The sequence below is a fragment of the Acipenser ruthenus genome, chromosome 7 (assembly GCF_902713425.1).
Source record: "Acipenser ruthenus chromosome 7, fAciRut3.2 maternal haplotype, whole genome shotgun sequence".
NCBI classification, from domain to species: Eukaryota; Metazoa; Chordata; class Actinopteri; order Acipenseriformes; family Acipenseridae; genus Acipenser; species Acipenser ruthenus.
The window spans coordinates 6,471,115-6,492,570 of record NC_081195.1 but is presented as its reverse complement, the minus strand read 5'-3'; the positions used below and the strand labels follow the sequence as shown (position 1 = coordinate 6,492,570).

The 21,456-nt window shown below is 40.8% G+C and overlaps 1 protein-coding gene across 3 annotated transcripts in view; it reads right to left on the bottom strand.

The window, feature by feature from the left end:
• Positions 1-18,503, bottom strand: part of LOC117414856 (protein FAM53B-like) — a 43,879-nt gene extending 25,376 nt beyond the window's left edge. For 2 of the 3 annotated variants that reach the window (XM_034024681.3, XM_059026224.1), the window contains exons 1-4: positions 18,267-18,503; positions 6,949-7,210; positions 4,439-4,493; positions 801-1,591 (exon numbers count right to left, since the gene is read on the bottom strand). In XM_034024681.3, the coding sequence (XP_033880572.3) occupies positions 801-1,591; positions 4,439-4,493; positions 6,949-7,029 (927 nt within the window). In that variant the 5' untranslated portion in view covers positions 7,030-7,210; positions 18,267-18,503. Of the gene's footprint in view, positions 1-800; positions 1,592-3,749; positions 3,817-4,438; positions 4,494-6,948; positions 7,211-18,266 lie in introns of those variants that run through there. The other variant, XM_034024684.3, reaches the window with a different exon arrangement.
• Between the last annotated feature and the right edge of the window lie 2,953 nt (positions 18,504-21,456).

The window sequence follows — 21,456 nt, the reverse complement described above, 5'->3', positions numbered from 1 at the left end:
AGAGGAAAGCCAGGCCCCCATTACAGTACAGCCCTGTAGCCTGGCACACAGCGCGATGAATCCCCATGGAGCTTCAGAACACTACTGGAGTTGGCTAAGAATTGCCCCAGTGGGTCAGTAGAGAAAAGCTGAGCTGTCCTAAATTAAATCAGTATTATACAATAGGCCCACCCCTGCCTATTTTCGGACTGTGTGATAAAGCTAGCCATCTGTTTCCTCAATAATAATCTCGTTATATAAAAATAACACATGCATACATAATAAAGGACCCTGTATCCCTTTTAAGAATAATCCTGTGATCTGTGTTTGAAGCTCAGAGTCAACTGACTAATAATGTCTCAGCGGGTCTGTTTCTTCCAGGAGGTTCCCTGGCATATTTTAACATTTTCTATTTAGCTGTTGAAAGCTGCAAGGCAGATTCCATGTGGCATGATGGCTCCTATGCATAATTAGATACAGCCCATTCCTTGAGAGGTTAGGTAGCACAGCAGCATTGTTGAAATCTGGGTCAAGTCTCAACCTAATCAGACAGCAGTCCAGATCTCAAATCGCTCTGTTCAGCACAATGTAAACAGCCCAGGACTGACTAGAGACAGTGGAGTTCTGGGAGGAAGAGTGTCTGACTTGAGCCAGTGTTCTTAAAACGATAAGGCAACTGTTCTGGCAAAATTTGTTATAGGCATCACTTTCAAGAAAGTTCAAGCAACAAAATCAAATTTAAAAACATGGTAAAACGTTTTTAAAAATGTCACCTACTATGCCTGCACCATATTCAAACCTCTTTGTTTGTGCACACTTACTTGCGTCATTTTGGCTAGGTCGAGGGACGGCCTCTGCTCCTGGGCCTCCTCGGGCCTCCTCCGCTTCATCCCGATCTTCTTGTCATTGAGGACGCAAGGCTGAGAGCGGCTCCTGGACAGCCCCCCAGGCCCCGTGCGTCTCCCCAGTTCGGGAGTAGAGTCTGGGCTGCTCCGGGCCGATGGGGCCTGGTACTCCAAGGCAGAGATCTGCTCGTGGGAGAGCGAGAGGGACCTGTGCAGCTCGGTGGAGTCTCTGACTGGGCCGCTACCGGTGCTGGAAGGCAAGGCCTGGAAGCCTGGCCAGGGCTGGCAGACAAAGCGCTGTCCAAAACAGGGCTGGTCATAGCCGAGAGAGAAGACGGTGCCGGGGAAGGTGTTGGAGCGGGCAGGCAGGCTGAAACTGGAGCTACGCTGCATGGTGCTGCCAGTGAAGCCGTTGGAGCTACGCTGCACGCTCCCACCACTGTGGCAGCGCCGCTTCTCCACAGGGGTCCAGACCCGAGAACCCACAGGCCGCCACGCCGAGCGGCAGGGGCTCATCTCATCAGAGAAGGACAGGGAGCGGCACTGGCGCTTGCTGGGCGGGGCGGCGGCTGGGCTGCTCTTGGTGTCGCTCAGGCTCAGGTCCCGGATGAGGCTGGTGACGGCGTTGGCTGTACCAGACTCCAGTGCCCTGGCTGGGCTCTCCTGGCAGGGCTCCGGCAGGGCATCCCACAGAGACTCGAGGCTCGCACCAGCCGTCTCCTTCCGGAAGGGACACTTCCGACTGAGCTCTGCCCAACTGTCGCATTCTGTTAGAGAAGCAAAACTGGTCAAAGTCAGTCATAGCCACATAGAAGCTACGAATGTATTGAGTGAACATTTGTTATATCGATTCATATCAATAAGGCTTGGAATGACGCTGTACATTTGAATAAAAAGAATAATAATAATAATAATTTTTTTTTTTCAATTTAGTCGTCGCCAATGGTTTTTGCCCCGGTTTTCTCCCCAATTTGGAATGCCCAATTATTATTTTTATCCCGGTTCACCACTGTAACCCCCCGGCGACTCAGGAAATGGAGGCTGAAACATGCGTCCTCCAAAACGTGTTCCTGCCATCCGTCATTTTTCGCAATGCAGATCCACAGCGAAGCCACCAGACCTATAGTGGCGGAGGACAACACCGATCTGAATGTCTCAACTGAAGACCCACAGGCGCCCTATTAGCCACAGGGGTCGCTGGTGCGCAGTGAACCGTGGATTGCCCTGCCGACCTAATCCTTCCCTACCCGGGCAGCGCTCAGCCAATTGTGCGGCGCCCCCTAGGAACCCCTGTTCACGGTCGGCAATGACATAGCCTGGATTCGAACCTGAGATCTCCAGGCTATAGGGCGCATCTTGCACTCCACGCGGAGCGTCTTTACTGGATGTGCCACTCGGGAGCCCATAAGGGAGGAATTTTTAATGAATTGATATTTACATTAATATTTTACAGGAAATAATATATTACCTATCATAAACACATTTGTCAGTTTCCCAGAGCATCATCACCAGTTAAAACAGTGTTGTTGTGGTGTAAAACTAATTCAATCACATTTTCAACACTGGCTGATATACATGCACGTCAATACTTGACGTATATATCTCATGGTTTGCATGCAGGTGATATAATCAAGATTACTTTGTTGTTTGGGAATTTGTATTAATGCCATGAAGGAACTAGAAAAGGTTACAATAATGTTTGAAGCTTCTGCCCATTACAAAATAGTACTAGGTCCAATACTTGGAAAAGGGGTGAGAATTATACTAAAAGTACTAAAACTAATAACAGTGGCTTGTAAAAGAGTACAAGTTTCAGGGCATTCTTGAAAACCAAGTGAACAGTACAGGTGGGTCTGGGCTTCTGCTGGATACAAGACAAACCATGTTATCCATGATTCCCAAGCCCTACCAGCACTTTGAGTCGCCAGTCAACGGGATAGCGGTCATTCCTGGAATATGGCATTGAGCAGAGGGAAATTGCCTTGATCCCCCACCTCCGGATTCTTAATCTGTTCCTTTCAATTACTAAATGCTACAGCTCAGTCATACAGGAACTACTATATTTGCTTACACTCTACTCTTACATCATCCTTAGAAAGCCTATTGTTGCATCTGGGTTTACAATGCGGGTGTTTTTCTTTGTACAAAACAGATATTTCTATTCTCATTATTCAGCATCGCAATTAACTGCGCTGGATTTTACAGCAGCTGGTTTTTGACAGGTTATAGTTTCAATCTAAAAGGATTAGCATGACTAATATCTTTACACGGCAGGTTGAACCGTCAAAGATTTGACACACAGTCTTGTATCAAACTTCTTGTTTGCCCATGCAAAGCTAAATGAATCCGAGCTGTTTTGAGTAAATAGATTTATCAGCCCCACCTACAACAGACCGAAGCCTACAACAGTCGATCACCATTACCTTTAGACTTTCAAAACCTTTTGCCAATACCATTCAATTTAATCACAAAAACAATGAGCAGCTCTCTGGACCATCAATGTACCTCAAATAATAGCTACAATACTAGTGTGCCTAATTCACAAACATGAGCAAGTCACTGCGTTTTTCAAGCTCTTAAATACAAGCAATTAAACAACAAGTTTATCGTGTTGTTTTTACTTGTGGGTAAAAGCTAGAGATACAATCCTTACCATGTAAATTCTGTGGGTGTCACTTGCATAAATATACAGACTGTAACAACAATGCAATACAAAATACCTCCAGTACAACCCAGGTTTCCAAGGTTACTTAGTTGTTTGTTATTTCTTTTCTTTTTTTATTTAATATTATCGTTATTATTATTGTTACTATCATACCCACTTTAACTGTCTTGCAGAATTGTCTTTTAATGTGAATTATTTCAAACTTTATAAAATATCTGTTAAAAAACGCTTACAGTACATTATGTCACTCACTCTCTCACCTGCCATATTGTAAGATCTATTGCACCACCTCCAACAACTCAATGCAACACTGGTACATTCTTCACTCTATCCATGAATAAACAAATAGTACAAATGATATCATGAACTAGAAAAGGCAGCTTGCATTGTCATTCAGTCTTGTGGTTGTTAACGTCTCTGGAGACAGCCATCTGTTACCCTATATAATACTACTAGAAGGTGCAGAGTGAAACTGTGCTGTAACTCCAAATTAGTGAAATGAATCTGCATTTAAATCTAAACTACAGTTACAATGCAGCAATTAAAAACCTGCAGTCATGTACCAATTTACTGCACTTTCGAATCAAGTTGTTTTTGCATTGGCCAATGGAATAAAGGCATGCAGTACATACTGTGTTTGAAGGTTATCTGTATAAATATGTTGATGTAAGAGGGAAAATGCACTACCTATTAAGTCATGCTATTGTGCACAAATGCATTGTATAGGAAGGTCTGTTGTGTTGTGTTTGCACACAGAGAGATCGGAGATCAAAACCCTGTCAATGCTGGCTGCTGTAGCACAGTACAATATGGCTCTGGTTGACTCCTGACATCTGAATACCCAGCTGTTGAGGGACATGACAAAAGCACAATTATCGGTAATTCTTTTTAAGAGCTTATTTGCCGCTTAGATCAAGGCCATGTGCATTTTATTTCGAAAACCACTTACCCATAATTCCGCAGGAGAAGAGAGTCGTCCCTTTACTCATCTTCTTTGGATTATGCTGCAAATAAACAGACAAGTTGATCAAACCAGAGTATCTACCCTCTTGGACAATGTCAATAAGCAAAGACATAAAAGTGTTTCATATGCTGTATCAAATTTTTTTTAAAGGAAAAACAATGCCAGCTTTTCATGAGAGAGATGCACTTGTTTTGTCACTGATGTCATCCAAAAATAATGGTGTGTTTTTTTTGTTTTTGTTTGTGAAACTTAACAGGTTGAATGTCCTGTTAGAACCTTAAAGAACACAGTTTTTTTCCTATTGTAGACTTCTATGAGGTATGATAGAGGTGCTAATCACAACTCGTGGTAGCAAGTCTGACCACTTCCTGAGTGAGCACCTGAGGTAACCAGTTTACAGAAAGCCCCTGTCTGTTACATAAGCACGGTCAAATGTAAAGTTTCGAGAACACAAGTTCCGGTAATTTTAAAAAGAAGTGGACTAGGTGGTGGAGTGGGGTGATCCATTAGCATTACACCGGCCTGTGTTCGAATTAGGCTTGTATCTCAAGTTAAATTAGTTATGTGCTCTCAATTTGAGCCCCAGTAAACGTTAGTCCACAGCAATCCTGCACAATTGACAGTCTTGCATGGGAGAGGCCCAGGGCTGAATGGTAGGGGGCGTTCAGAATGCTGTAAAGAACATCCAGTGTGTTCTCCAGCACCTGCTGTCTGCTCAGTCCCCAGGGCAGGCTGCAATGAAGATGGACGTTTCACAAGTAGAAACACAGCACATACAAAGTTTAAACAGAATGTATTGAATGTATAAAACTGGATACTTATTCCCAGTAGTTGGTGTTGGATGTCCTCGTGTTGCTGTGCATTTAATAGTTGTTTAGGGAGGTTCACGGTTAACATACTTTTTTGTTTGCGGGGGGAGTGAAGGGCGGGGGGGGGTGGTCTGATTTTTTTTTTTTTTTGCATTTAGTGGGTTTCAAATGTTAGTATCACTGCGCAGTGGGACCATCTGCTTTACTTCAACTTGGCTGTTGTGTCCAGATTGTACGGTTGTTCAGAGTGGGTGCATTTATGCGTATGTGTATGTGTGTAACCTAATATGTATGGTATGGTACAAAAACAGCATCAGAGTGTTGTAAGAGTGCACTCAGACTTGAGTTCATCCCCCTTATAACTGGAGTTCGATATTTTATTATTTTTAACACTTACAGACTGTAAAATGAGTGAGATTACTTTGAGTAGGTTATTCATCATAATATAGGCAGACATGTTTGTCTAAATGTAGAAATAAGTTTCTTTTTAGGTGCAGCCTAATTGTACCTTGGCCTGCGCAATACAGAAAATGCTAGTGGCCGTAGTAGCGGAGTCATCTAAAATGATCACTTCCAGTTAAACAGCAATCTAACTAAGCCCTCTTTCTGCATTAATTTACTAAGCTTTGACTTTCACCTGCAGTTGTTTTACAAACTGGATAGGGATGGCAGTTCATATGACTGACTGTTAACAGGTTGATCAATCAGCGACTTGGACTTTTTAAGCAACTGCAAATTCATAATGTAAAATAACTTGGCATTGCTGGAAAGGGGCTGAGTGAGTTGAAACACCCAGCTCTGTGTGTGGGGAGTACACTGGTTTAATAGGAACTCTATCTGATGTAAACTCGGTTCAATGAACAGTGCCATTTCTGTGGCAATTGGAAACCCCAGAGATACAAACTGTATTTATTTTATATTTGATATTTATAGCAGAAACCACACCATGGCACAGACATTAATAACAATATGCATGACTGTGTGCATTAGACTTTAAAACCAAGAAACATATTCCTCGGCTTGAGTCAGGAACACAAAGACAAAAAATCATTTTGACTGGGGACTCCCTTAGTTGGCTGCTTCCAGCAAATGAGTAAACTGCCTGTATATTAATGCGAACAGCTCTTACTGTATCTAATATGTTGTTTGTGTACATCCTAAAGAAAGTCAACATGGGCAGCAGTGTGGAGTAGTGGTTAGGGCTCTAGACTCTTGACCGGAGGGTCGTGGGTTCAATCCTGGGTGGGGGACACTGCTGCTGTACCCTTGAGCAAGATACTTTACCTAGATTGCTCCAGTAAAAACCCAACTGTATAAATGGGTAATTGTATGTAAAAAATAATGTGATATCTTGTAACAATTGTAAGTCGCCCTGGATAAGGGTGTCGGCTACGAAATTAATAATAATTGTAGTTGTAAATGAGGGCCTACATGAGTGTGTACAGTCCACAGAATTTCAATAGGCATTGCTTTCCAGGGCACACATACTGTAATACTACACTCCTGCTCAAAGGGCAACAAAACAATACAATTATATATGTATGTAGTTAAGGAACAAAATCTTGGAATGATTCTTTGGATCTGGCTTTGCCCTGCATTGAGAAGTCAAATATATCTAAACTAAAAGGAGTTAAGACACTAAACAAAACAGTGTTTTTGCGATTACTGTAATATTCCATCTCTTACCAGTTCAGAGTTTGAGGCTCTGTGTGTTACATCATCAGCACCCTTCTTCTTTTCCAGTTTCTTGGTAAGGATGATCACCATTGTAACACACTTGTTTGTCCCAATCGACTCCAGTGCAGGCAAAAGTCAACAGGAGCCATTTTTACCGGCCGTTGCATCCCGTTTCAAAGCGTCCGCAGTTGAAAAGTTCAGCGAGGTTGCTTTCCATTGGCTGAACACGGGGAGACTCTACTGGGATGCTTTCCAAACCTCCTCCAAATCACTGTGCAAACAAAACGGACAGAAAAAGCTTTAATTTTTTCCACATCATAAACTACAGGCAAGAAGAGCAACAAAACTACGGGTAGGAAAATGATCCAGTCTCTTTTCTTAATGACCTTTAGTGTCTCGTACATCGTGCAAAATCACAAGCAGCATTCTTTAACTCCTACTGCATTGGGGTTCTAGTATCCTATTTGTTTATCCATTTTATTTAACCAGACGAGAACCCTTGAGATATACATCTCATTTCCAAGGGGGTCCTAGCAAGAGAAATAACATAATAAAATCATGAGATGCTTGATATACAACAGCATGTTGGCCCATATTAGATCTCGATTTAGGGATTTTAAAAGTCATATGATCTTAGTGCGTAAGTAGCATTACATGCTTCAAACAGAGATGTAAAGTAACTTACAGCATTTCCAGTGTACACATTAAAAATTATTATTTATTTTTTTTGTGTGTGTTTAGTCTATACCTACTATCTTCAAAGAGAAACAGCACACACACACACACACACAGTATGAAGGTTAATAAGCCAATGACAATACAATACAAAGAGCGCCTTCCACATGGTAGGTCACAAGGCAGTCAGATCTATTGAACAAGTTCTACTAATAAAAGCTATTATTATAAAGTTAATCATGAAGACCCGCTCAAGGCACCTGTCTTTTCATCTAACGTGCCGTGTCACCTGGTAATAGGATATCACAAATGTAACTGTGGAATCGCAATTTTTATTGTTTCTCTTGGGTCAGTGCTGGGCTCAGTTTTCATTCTGTTTTCAACTTTTGAGAAGATAAACAATTAAATGAAACTGATAAGAAAACAACTAAATTGAACTGCTTCTACAAACATTCCAGTTGTTTCTTGCTGCCATAGATTTAAATCTTCCTTGCTGAAAAATGGAGGCAGACTTTGGTGCTAACAGACCAAAAATCGGGCCACCTGAATCTTTAATATCCAGAAACTGGAGAACAGCCCTGACTTAGCACACGTCCACACAGTAACATAGCGCTGGTAGTCAAAGCAGATCCAGGGACTCCCCAAGCAGGTTATGAATATCAGTGACCTCCTGGTTAACACCTTCTTCTATTAGCAGCTCACCCAAGACAGCTCTAAAACAGTTGATGGAAGCCACATGGAGATGCTATCATGGTGAGTGATTAAAGAGCCAAATCTTTTTTTCCAGACCATGCCTCATAAAAGTTTGCCAACCTCTGAAAAAGATATCCAATTAATTCAATGTACAGAAAGAGAGAGAGAGAGAAGGAGCTTGCTAACCTGACATTAGCCCTGGTGGTGTCTGCAGAACAAAGCGCTGTTGTGTGGAGGATGAAACACCGTGGGAAACAAAGAGCTGACATCAGCAAGGGATCACAAGACCCCACTGGCCATACGCTAGGGACAGGAGCCAAGTTAAACCTCACTGGGAGAATAGAGATAGCTTGTGTTTAATCTTCGGCAGAGAAAGCCAACCACATGCATATGATTCACATTACTGTCATTTATCACTTTGGATCAACAATATAGGATGGGGCTCCTAAGGCTAGTTTTAATTCCCTATGCTAATTTGGCCAATTGTTCATTGGTCATGGGTTAAGTAATACAATTTCTCCAGTCACTGACTTATTCCCGTATGCTGGGAGGGGTCAAGACAACCTAGATGTCTGTGATGGAAAAATGAAGGTCATCATAATTCAAGAACAAACAAGACAGCATGGAGTGAAAGCACAGTGCACTACAGTGATGGCCCTTCGCAGATTCAAATCCTGGCAAGTTAGCAAAGTCAGAATCTTTCTATTTTTTGCCAAAAAATGTGATTTTTTAAAATTTCTATATAAAAAAAGACTTCCGTGTATGCTGTCACTAGGCTACAAAGCAATAACACCCTTTTTTATCCTTGATTACCCAGCGCACGGAAAGGAACACAGCAAGTATTCAAAATCTGTAACTTATTTTATCTATCACCTTAACTTGCAACAGCCAGTATAGACCACATCATCCTGGCAGACTGTGAAGGAGAAAGGATTAAAGAACTGGTTAACTAGAGATCAGTACAAATCAGTAGAGGTAATGAACTGCTCAGTAGGGTCATCTAGAATTTCCCTGGCATTATGTATCCCAGGCGGTCCATATTTTATGACTGCATACTTGACAATACTGCAGCTGGCATGCCACCTTTGATCTTGTGCTGGAAAGCATGTGTTGCCACTTGCAGCAATCCTGACATTGCATTATCCAGCAGTGTAAGTATAAATATGTACTATAGAATTACATGGCAATGAACTGAAAACTTGCAAGCTGAAAAAAAAAATACTGGAAGTATCCCCTATGCACCACAAGGAGAACAAAGAAAAATCTGAACTTCCATTAATCTTTAATGCCAACAGAAACATTCAAAAGAAAGAACGCTAGAAGGTATTGTAATTGCCTGTCCCAGTACTTCGATACCACATGGATAAACACACTTCAGTGACACAATCCAGAATCCATATTAAAGCTAATCCTGATGGGACAGCTTCGGTTCACACAGTACTGTTTTGTTGGAAACCCATATCTTTTAAAAGCAGCTCAGTTCCTCCACAGCAGTCAAAGCACACCAGACCCTGTTACATAAATACTGTTTTTCCAATACTCTACTTGCTATAAATGTACACGTTTCTTGGCGACAGATTTTTCTACAATCAAAACAAGGTAATACTAAAGCCATTCACACCTCAAAGCCAGCATGTACCGTGCAGCAACCAGTGTTTAGAGAACACCACACCGCACTGTAGAATGATGGATTGATTAAATGATCTTCATTTATAAAAATCTTGAAATTAAAGCTTCTCAATTCAGAGTGTCTGAAGAGACATCACGGACAGAAGCAGCCAAGCAGAATGCAAACCAAACCTACAGCAACACTCAGTCACAGCTCTATTTCAACAGTCCGAATGCAGTGCTGCATGTAGAATGCATGCATGGATATCAAATCTGTGATACGATACACACTTACAATTTCCCCTGGCATAGGGGTAGCTATCACAATTTCTATGTATCTATTGTTTCCAGATGTGTTTGTGACGATCACTGCTCGTGAAAGGCGACACGCCGTTTGCTAGTTTCCACACACAACTCCTTTTCATTTCAGGATTTTATATCGGATTGACAATGATATTCGAAGTATTGTTGCTTTTTAAGCCATATCTGTTTTTCGTTGTATTTGCATTTTTAACCTTACTTAAACACTCAAGCTAATTTGCTTGTTTTGCTTTGCTTTGTATGCATTTTGTTTTGGTGTCCGTTTTAAATGGAGTTTTGAATACAATAATGAAAAGCAATCTTTATCTAAGCTTTGACTTGGAAAGGACCATCCATCCTGCTACTCAGTCAAAACTTGACAGAAAAATTCAAGCTACAGTAAAGTAAACATACTGACTTGAGAATGCATCTGTTCTCACAGTTGCCACAGAAGCAGAAGATAATCCAGGGATGGAAATAAGACTCCCATTGCATAGCAGTTTGATCCATTCTTGCTTTTACTACGAGTTTAATAAGACACACCTGAGCTTGTTACCAATACACTGTGACTAATCAAGCTCGCAGTAAAACCTGGAATGGGTGAAACTGCTTTGCACAAGGAGTTATTTCCATCCCTGTACTTGCTTCTCCACCACCACAGTAATCCCCTCTGCAGCACACACATGCTTCCTCAGTTCTGACAGAGGCACCCCTGAGAGTCCTGGGGGGATTCAAAGTTTCAGTCTCAGGCTACACCACGTCTATCAGTTCAATCTCTCCTGGCATGACAATGGAGTAATGATTATTTATGGTGTTGTCATTAGAAAATATCTACCACTTGAAACGCTTGCAGCTCTCTGGGGGGAATTGAAATACATAGAAACCAGGAAGCAATTTCATGCCTTTTGGAACATTATTTTCTTTGGATGAAATCTAGGCAGCAGTTTTTCAGGTCCAATTATACACATAACTATGCAATATGGAAATACAAACTCTCAAAACACTGTATTCTGCTGCCCTTGCGTTTCTATGTAAAGATTTCAGTAATTTAAAGTATCTTGAAACATTAGTGATTGGCATCTGTGCCTTATGCTAGCTCAAGGCTATTAAATATGGGTCATTCCACGCCAACTCAACCAGAAAAGGGGCATTTTGTTGCCCGACCATCTCAGATTTTGCTAGAAAAAATCACCTGGGGGTTTTCGGGCCTGCTGAGTTCAGAAATGCTAATCATTTTTTTTTTTTTTCCCCTTTGAGCTGTGACCTGGCAAAGGTCAACCAAAAATGAAAAAGTGACCTTGACCAGAAAAATCACCCAGGGCTCAACTTGGACGCTACCATCATGTGTAGCACCTCGCTCGACTTGAAATGAACAGGGCTTTCGATAAAGATATACCAGGAGCACCTAACTCACTTTAGGCAAGTTGCCAGACATGAGGGAAGTGACAAGTTTGATTCGAACTTCAGCCCAACCCTTTACCCTGTAGGGGATGTGGCTCCTAAAATGTTAGTATTGCTGTAAGAACCTTAGGGACCACTCTTCCAAATTTTGTGAAACACTTTTGGTTTCAAGTCCCCCCACTGGTCATTAACCCCCTCTGAAATTTGAATTTTTGGTATTTCTACCAAGTTTAGGCCGAAATAACTCAAGTGGGGGGCTCAAAACATCACACAATAGATGTTGATGAGATCTACAAGAATCAAGCAAAACATTTTGGTATCCACAGATTTTGGATTTTTGAAGTTGCATTCGTCATGCATTCGAGTATTGCTTATGGCCACTTTGGTGAGGCTAAAGTACCACATAGTCCCCAGGTGAATTTTTCTAGCAAAATCTGAGATGGTCGGGCAACAGCTCTGGTTGAGTTGTATTTTTGTTCACAGAAAACATGAACAAAAATACAGATCAAAGAATCAGTATATGTTTTCAGTATGAAACGTGACACACTGTTTAAATGAAAACATTACAAAGTATTGGGTATGACCTCCCTGAGCATTAACACAATCCTGGCAGCGCTGACGCATAGACCTGATCAGCCTCTGGATAGGCTGCTGTGGATGCTGCCAGCTGGCGAAGGTTGGTTGGTCGCGGTTGTCTCCTCTGTCTACTGGACTCAGGTCAGGAGAAAAAGCTGGCCATGGCAAGACCTCGACATTGTTTTCTTGAAATCATGCAATTGTAATCCTAGCACTGTGTGGTCTTGCATTGTCCTCCTGGAAAATCGACACTTCCGGATTTGGCTTGCAGGAACGGAAAAACTGTTGCTTCAAGGATTTCATCAATGTATTGCTCAGCAGTAAGGTCGACCAATCTGCACCAAAGGCATGCTTATGTTAAAGGAGATTCCTCCCCACATCATCACACTTCCACCGCTCCACCGGTTGGCTTGAACAACGCAACAGTCAGCTTAACGCTCACCACGACGTCTCCATGCATGTTGTCTTCCGTCAAGTCTGTCAAGGGCAAAACAACATTCATCGGTGAATAAAACAATCCACCACTCTCTCTGTCACCACCTCAGATGTTCTCTGGCCCACAGAAGACGGCGATTTCATCTTTCAGCTGTCAACATGTTACCCCTGAACGGCCTCCGAGCATGCAAATCATTTTCATGCAGACAACGAGCTACGGTCATTCTGCTGATGCGCGGGTTATTTCTTCCTGGAATTTCTCATGACCACTGCAGTCTGAAAATGATTATGCAGATGGATCAGTCGGATGTGACGGTCCTGGGCCAGTGTGGTGACCCTCTGCCTTCCAGGACGTGGCCTGCCCCTCACAGAGCCGGTTTCCTGGTTTCTCTGGACTAGTCTGCTGATTGTTGAAGCAGAACATCTCATTCTCCAGGCAACTTCTCTCACAGAAAGGCTGCCTTCAATCATGCCAATAGCAACCAGGCGATCTTCATTACTCAAGCGGGGCATGGTCGTATTTATCGCTGTTCTTGCATTAATTAAAATCATGTCTTTTCAAATGGCTATTTATACAGATCAACTCATTTTGGCAATTTTAACTCAACTCAAATACCAAACACTGAGCACCTGGTGTTTTCTGAAATCACATGACCTGAGCTCAGTATTTTGTTGTCCCAAGGTACAATACTACTCAAACAATCAACAAACCTATCTGCTCACTATTTAAAATGTAAATAACATTATGTACAGTATGTGCCAAATGAGCTAGTGATGTAAAACTTACAGTTGCGTTTTCATTGTGCATCAGTATATATATATATATATATATATATATATATACACAAGTATGGTCTGAGTTCAATTAGTAGTACAAACTTGGTGTTGATATTGGTGATGGGACTGTTCAAATCACATGGCTCGAGAAAGGGTGCAACAACAACATTTATAAGAGCTTAACAACCTCTCTCTTCTCTGTTCCTTGTGTCAAAGAGCAAAGTTGGCATCATCCCAATCAGGAGCTTAAACACACTAAAAACGATTGGCAGAGTACAGTGGCTTTAAAAATGCATACAAGCTAAGCATATCTAGGGTGAGTATGTGCTAATGTCATCTCATGTATGTTATTAGCAGTCGTACAAGATAACCCAACCCTGTATTATTTTGCAAGCTTGCATGCAACAGCTCAATCATAAAATGCAAAAGAACAACAAAAAAACTGTGAGTAGCCACAGTTTCAGAAGGGTTATAACCTTTCGTATACAAGATGCAAACTATTATTGTCCAAAAGCAAAACCTTACACAACCACTTCCCTTCAAGACACAGCTACAAACTGTGACTCACTGTGGGAACCGAAGGAGTGAGATAAATAAAGAGAAAAAAAAATGTCTATGTATGTGACTAGCTCGAGGGGAAATAGTCATTTCTACCTATTACTTCTAAGATTTTTTTTTTTTGGCCCATTTAGGAAAAAACAAAAACACAAAGAGAAAGACTGGAATGAGATTTAAATCGGTCATGAATCAAGTGGAATGAGTTTGGAGATCTCTGTCATTCACGGCGTAGAGCCACTTCCAATTAGACATGTGTGTGAGAGGAACCCCACAGTAAAATCTTGTACGGATATTCATATAGTGTACATGTAGGAGTGCTGTTAATCCATAAGCACTGGTAATCTATAGCAGTTCCATGCTACCATACTGGCACTAATGTACACAGGAAACAACTCATAAGGAAATTCAAATGCATTCACACCCCCCCCCCCCCCCCCCTTCACTGACAACAGCTGTTTACAAATATTACATGAACAATTATAGAAGAAATATACTTACTGTAAGTGAACCTCCAGAAATGTCAAATGATTGCCAGAATGCAGAAATAGAACAGCAGCAAACACTGAAAGGTAAACAGCTTCCTGATGATGAATAGATGTTTGGAACTTGCATGCAATACTGCACAATGCCTAGCCTGTGGACTCAGGTAGTCTCCCTCTCACTGTGGCTCAAGTACCTGAAGGGTTAGGCTGGTGCAATTCTGAACATGCATCAGTACCCTGTGTTTATGCTTTGTCCTGACGACAATGCTCCCCACCCCACAGGGGGATTGCGTTGCGCGTACAAATACGATTGTGTCAACGTCCATTTTTATTCTTGTACATTTTTAATAATTTATTAGTAACAACATAAACCAGTCATGGAAACAAACCCATACAATAAAAACGGCTCCAGAGATGTCTTCATACAACCCACAAATACGATTCTGGAAGTTCAAGTGACTCACAACACAACAAGCAGACACAGGAAAATCAGGCAGCCAGTTTTTCAAAGCACAGAAAAGTTCTATCCGGTGAGTTCCGTCCTGAGTTTTAACAATACAATACTTTAATTTAAAAAACAAAAATGTAAAACTCGACATGCTTCAAGAGTGGCCTTCTTTTCTGTCAGTGCTGTAGAGCCACATTTCCAAACGGTTTCCTCCACTTCAATTCCCTTTTTATGTACTATGTCCCTGTTTCATGTACTTTGCAGCTATGATTTGGGATGGATTTAGATGTTGAACGACACTGGATAAGCAGTCTGTGTGTCCATTTCATTGTATGCTGGTGCAGTTGCCCTTCAAGCAGATGAGCAAGCTGACCACCCAAATTATATCACCAGGTGGTCAATAGCTAACAAAATCTTAAATACTTACTGTACTCGTTCAATTACGACAGACATAGCCAACAGGTAGGGAGTTTTTTATAACTATTTTATTGTTTGCTTTATTATCAGCTTGTTATCGGCTTTAGCTACCTCTAAGCTGACACCAAATGGCACAGACTCGCAGAAACAAAGCTACAGCTACCTACAGATTACATCCTGATCGAGAGAGATTTGTAGCTGCCGCATTGGCGTAAATAACAATACTCCATGTTTCCATTCGCTAACACCACAACTAAAAAGAGTGGCCATGCCACTCATACAGGGGAATTCCTTAGCAGTTCTGAAATTTAATTAAAACACTAGCTCACATGTAGTTTCAAAACTGCCCCACAGCCAAATATGTCAATGGGTTCTTTCAGGAATTGCTAAGCAGATTTCTGCTACTGGTCATCTCCCAACCCCAGTCCTGCAAACTTGGTGGTTAGGTGGGTCAATTAGCAGTGGCCTGCTGTACACTGGAGCCTTGGAGAAGGTTGTGAAAGGAAGGAAGCTAGATTAATTATTTCCCATTCGGTGCTCCATTTGCCAGAATACTAATATAAACCGCATTGGTATGAATGGCTTATCTAGCATTACTTCTGCATAGTATCAGTATTCTGTTTAAAAGAATATCTGTTATGGTGTTTGCCATGTATTTTAAGATTTCAAGAGAGGAGTTTATAAAGTTTCTGCCACCTTGGCCTTTAAACCCATTTCTACAATCAGGCAACAGTGCCCTGCAGACACAGTTAGTGGAACAGATCACTGAAATAAATGCATGTCAACATGGGCTAGAACACGTGCCAGGGATTGACACTGGTATTTATACTAGCCTATAAGCCTGCAATACATTTAGTAAGTTCACTGCAGATTTAGCTGAAGCCTGATCATTTCATTCAGGTAGCTAATGAAAAAAAAAACACTGGATTCAGCTCAAGTGTATTTGTCAGTCCTTCAAGACACAAGTATGTTCCCAGTGCTCCACAAACAAACACAACCTGTATAAATACTGTGACCAGCATGGGAACAACGAAACAAGCACCAGGTACATTCATTACACCACATCCAAGTTTGTTCTACAGATGTAAGAGTATCTTTAAACAAATAAAGTAAAATAAATGCAAACTTGGTCAGTGTTTTACTAACAACAAAAAAAACTAGACCTGACTGCTGTCAGCTGAAAGGAACAAGGAGTGTTGTGCAATACAAACATGTGTCACCCACAAGGCACCTCAGTGTTTTCTTTTTTTGTTTTCTCAATGCATCCCCATTGGGCATTCTGCTCAACAGCATCTAATATTACATGGAGCTAAATCTTCTGTTTTTACCACTGCATTTCTGTAGATTAGCAACAAGTTCTCACATACTGTATGACCAAGTGAGCTTTTCCACTTTAACTGAGCATTAAGCCTGACAAAAGAATTCCATGTGAGTTCAAAATAGAAAGGAACCAGCTATCTGAGCCCCACTGGAAAGAAGGAAAGCAGTATTTAAATACTGAGTTTATGTTATGCAAAGTGAAGCTTTGAAAAGTATGTGTGTAAAATAAGATTACCACTGATCAAGGTGTGTTCAGGGTCTAATAGTAAGGGTACCCAACACTAATAATAATAATAATAATAATAATAATAATAATAATAATAATAATAATAATAATAATAATAAAGAAATATGCAGTTTGAGAGACTCTAGAATGCCAAATATAATATTTGTTGTTCATCCATAATACAATCATACAGTTTGTTGCAACAATTTTAAGTGAAAAGCCAGAATGGAGCTTTTTCTTAACATACAGGTAGTTTGTTCAAGGATCTAGCTAGAATGTACTTCAGAGGTCTAGAAATCTGAGCAGGTAGCGCAGAGGACAAGAGCTAAGCGGACGCATGCTGGTATTTCAGGCTTGCTGGAGATCCTATTCCTTTACATTCCTTGTCATTAATTGCTCCCCAGTCTCCCAGTCAACTTGAACAAATTCTACTCCATGCAGCAGAAGCTACAAACCCGTATGCTTCCTTATACTGACCTATACCTGGTGCATACTCTATATTCAATGGCCTTTGAGCTTTTTTCCGTAACAACACAAATAATGCAGTTCCTGTAACAAAGCAAAATTATAATTTTAAATCAGGACCCACACCATGCCTAATCTATACAGACGCGGTGATCACGAGCTACTACAGTCGAAAGATCAAAACATATTACTTTCTTGGCAGACAAATGCGCAGAACGGTCGTAGTCCACTATTTTGGATACATTTTAATTCTTGTAGCAAAATAAGGTGTCAACAGAAATATAAACTTGAACTGGTGCATTGCATTCGTCAAACATATTACAATACCAATGCAACAAAGCACGTTTTAAACATAACGGTAGGCTCAGTTCGTTATGAGGCATCTGTGACTGCAGACATCATGTCATTTATTGCGTGTCATTTTATCAGATCCTTAAGAAGCAAACTAACTCTAAGTAGCTTGGATGACAGTGTAGTACTTGGTAAATAAACACCGTGGCTTACCCCCGTGGCACTCTCCATTGCCCACCTCTGTAACTTGTCAAAAATGCGACTTCACAGCCGTACATTCAAGGACGCAAGTCGTGCGAAGAAGAATTGAAATCCCAGATACTTCGCAATATAGTAGTACCGTGAAATACACAGTTTGCAAATAACTAAACGCACAACAGCCGTCTTAAACTCGTGTTATTAAAGCATTACTGCCTGGTGTGTCTCCACACAAACAGAGTCTGTTCTACCAAGGTGCTGATGAAAAAAATATATAAAAACGGTAAAAACTTGCAAAGAACAAACCACCTCCATCAATGCAACTTTTAATTAAATACATTTATATACAGAAACTTGCCTGCATCACATTTGACGTTACATGACTGTATCGTTAAATATATTAAGTTAACACACACACACACACATACACACACAAAAAGAATAATGGAATACCCACGGGAGCAAGAATATTTTTTTATATTCTCTCGATCAAAGGATTGGGATGTTGCAAGCACCAATAGCAAATATCTGTCTTCAGTCAGCCTGAGTTCATAATGTCATCTTCGGCACATGCAAACAAAAGAACTGCGAAGAAATCAACAACCTTCGTGCACATCACATTCCACAACCACTCCAGCTCCTCTCACTGACTGACTGTAATAAACTGTACCAACAGCAGGACAGACCCTTTACTTTACACATTGTAACAATATCCGCACACAGCCAAACCATTTCTCAGCTGCGGCGGGGGGTGGGGGGCGCTACATCTACTTCAAGCATTTCTGCGAAACTCACCTGAAACTAGGCGCTCCCTCCTCAAGATTTATAACAAATGTCAGACCGGACTCAGTCCACCTCTGCAAGTTACAGCTCGCCGTTTCCAACAAAGACGACGATAACTTTTCCTGCCATTCAGCTTGGCTTCTGCCCTGCTGCACTTGGCACGGTCTACTCTAGAGTAGGAAAAAATCAAGGAAGTAGACTTTTTCTGGTAATTGAAACTATTAATCAGTTCATACAGAATTTGATAGTATTTGGAGCCACGTGTTGTTTGTTCCGGAGTTGTCAGCTGATGGACGATTCTCCTTTGTGACGGGGTCACTAGCCTCCCAAATGCTACTAATATATGTAGTGGCTAAATTGCTTCGGTCCGGCTAGGTGACGCAGACTCCTTCATCTTAAAATAATAAACTATAGTGGCGGCCAATAGTTTGCGAATTGGGAAAAGCTAGATGATGTTAATTATATATATATATATATATATATATATATATATATATATATATATATATATATATATATATATAATTCTTGACTTTCTGTTTAATAAAACATTTCATATATATATACATATATATCCATCCAGAACAATGTGATTTTCATACAGCTTTGCGATTGTGAGGAAGCCGGTTCAAGCATGTGGATCGCCCATATAATGACAAGCTCAGGGACTACACAGTAACTTTGTGTGCAAAGACCATTTCACCTTTTCAGCATCCCTTTCACTTCCGATAAGTTTCCATGGCTTTGAGGCACAGGGCTCAACCCTATTGAGCAGTCCTAATGGTCTCTGCAGCAGACTCCACCTCGGAGGAAACACTGAACTCATATCCCAGCCCCACTGTTTCGCAGAGACATTTCAAAGTGAATACAATGTATTGGAGTGAAGTTCAACCGTTTAACAAAGGGTTAGTGAAAAGGGTGACATATATGGATTTCAGAAATTATTATTATTTTATTTTTAATCCGTGGTTGCTTTGGAGATTCTTTTGATACATTGTAAATAGAAATCTAAAACGGAGATGAACCCTAATTCCATTGGTGGGGAATGCACTGCACCAGATTAAATATAAACCGATTTCCAACACATTAAGTAGGTATAGTACGGTAAGCACATTTATCCCACGGTACCTCTCTCTGTGAGACTATTAATGCTTGTATGTATATTACTTAATAGGGAGAGAATGTCTTGCTTTAAACAGGTACTGTGAGAGTCATTGCTTTCCACATTCATGCTGCACTGGACGGTTTTTAAATCTACACAACTATTCACTAAACATGTTAAATCACCACAAGAAGATACTTCATGCAGTTTCCCTGGATACAAAATAATAATAAAAAAAAAACATAAATATTTGCTGCATTGCATTTCAACTTGAGGTACTGTCTTTATAACACTGAACGCTTTACAAACAGCTCATGTTGCCATTAAATACCATATACTCGCACAGATCCACACTGCATATGTCCTGCCCAACCACATGGGCCCTTGTGAAGCACACAAGTTTGTTATTGGTACAATGAAGGCATCAGATGACATTTCACAATATGCTTCACTCAATTGCCCCCAACATTCACAGGGAGGCATTGTAACTATCTGGAGTTTTGTTCTTTATGGATCCCTTGGCACAATTTTAAAGAGCAGAGATGTACATACCAACGTCTTACCCTTTAAATCGACACTCTGTGATCTAAATAGTGTACGCCTGTCCCAACTTGCAGCAGTAGGTTTCAAATCAAATATTTAAACTTGTTTGTATATCAGAAAACAAGAAATTTTAAAATTGAACACCTTCCCCACTAAATTGCAATTTGATTACATTCTGCAGTAAACACATCTAGGAATGATCAAATAAGCTAATAATAATCACCCTTCTAAAATATGTAAAATTCTGTACCTTATGGGGCACTAGATCTTAATCAGTTGCTCTTTCTAGTCCATTTTTACATGCCACACACATTTGTACATGCAGGTAATCATGCACATTTCTAATTAGTTTGCTTGATCAAGCTTGGGATTCATTTGACCCACTGTTACAACCAGGCCCTGAAAAGGTTGGCTCAGCCGTTTATTCTGCATCTTGTGGGTGAGTGTTCTTAGACGAACAGATACCTTGCCAAGACTTTAAGGAGTGCTTTCTGAAAATCGACCCAACAACCATTCTAGAAGGTTTTGGCAGATTTTCTCTCCTCCCTAACCATATTTGTTAAAAGTTCCTTAGCAACTTCTCAAACAAATACCCTTTTGAAGGATTATGACTGTAGTATCTGGACAACTGCCAATCAATGTGCCCAGGCAAACCTGTAACACTTTCCAAGAACTGTGTCATTAACATCAGAGCGTGCACAAGGATGTGGTAGGGTTTTTAATGTAAAGGAACGTGATGCCCCTATTTAAATTGGACAATCGGTTAACAATTCCAAGGAAATGTGTAGCTCAGTGGATTGAGAGCTTACCTTCTGCCCAGGAAATATAACAGCAGGTACTATGACAATTATAAAGTGGGACCTTAAAACACATTTGGGTCATTCACCGTCAAGCTGAAAATTGGCATTTATTGCACCAGTTCTAAGTACATTTGACAGCAATATTTATTTTTGTACACAAAGCATAATGCTAGCTAATGCAAGGAATGTCTGGTATCACGGAACACAGGGCAATGCTAGGATTTGCCAAGATACCATTATGCCTGAAGTGCTTTAATTATTAATAAAATGTATGAACAAGAAAAGGCCTTACTGTACACACAGATGTTAAGTTTTTATTATAAAAAAAATCATTTAAAATTGGCATGGAAAAATCCTTGTGCCCTATGATACTGCACACAGAGTTTAAAAAGGATTTAACTGCAGAAGCAACTGTAGAA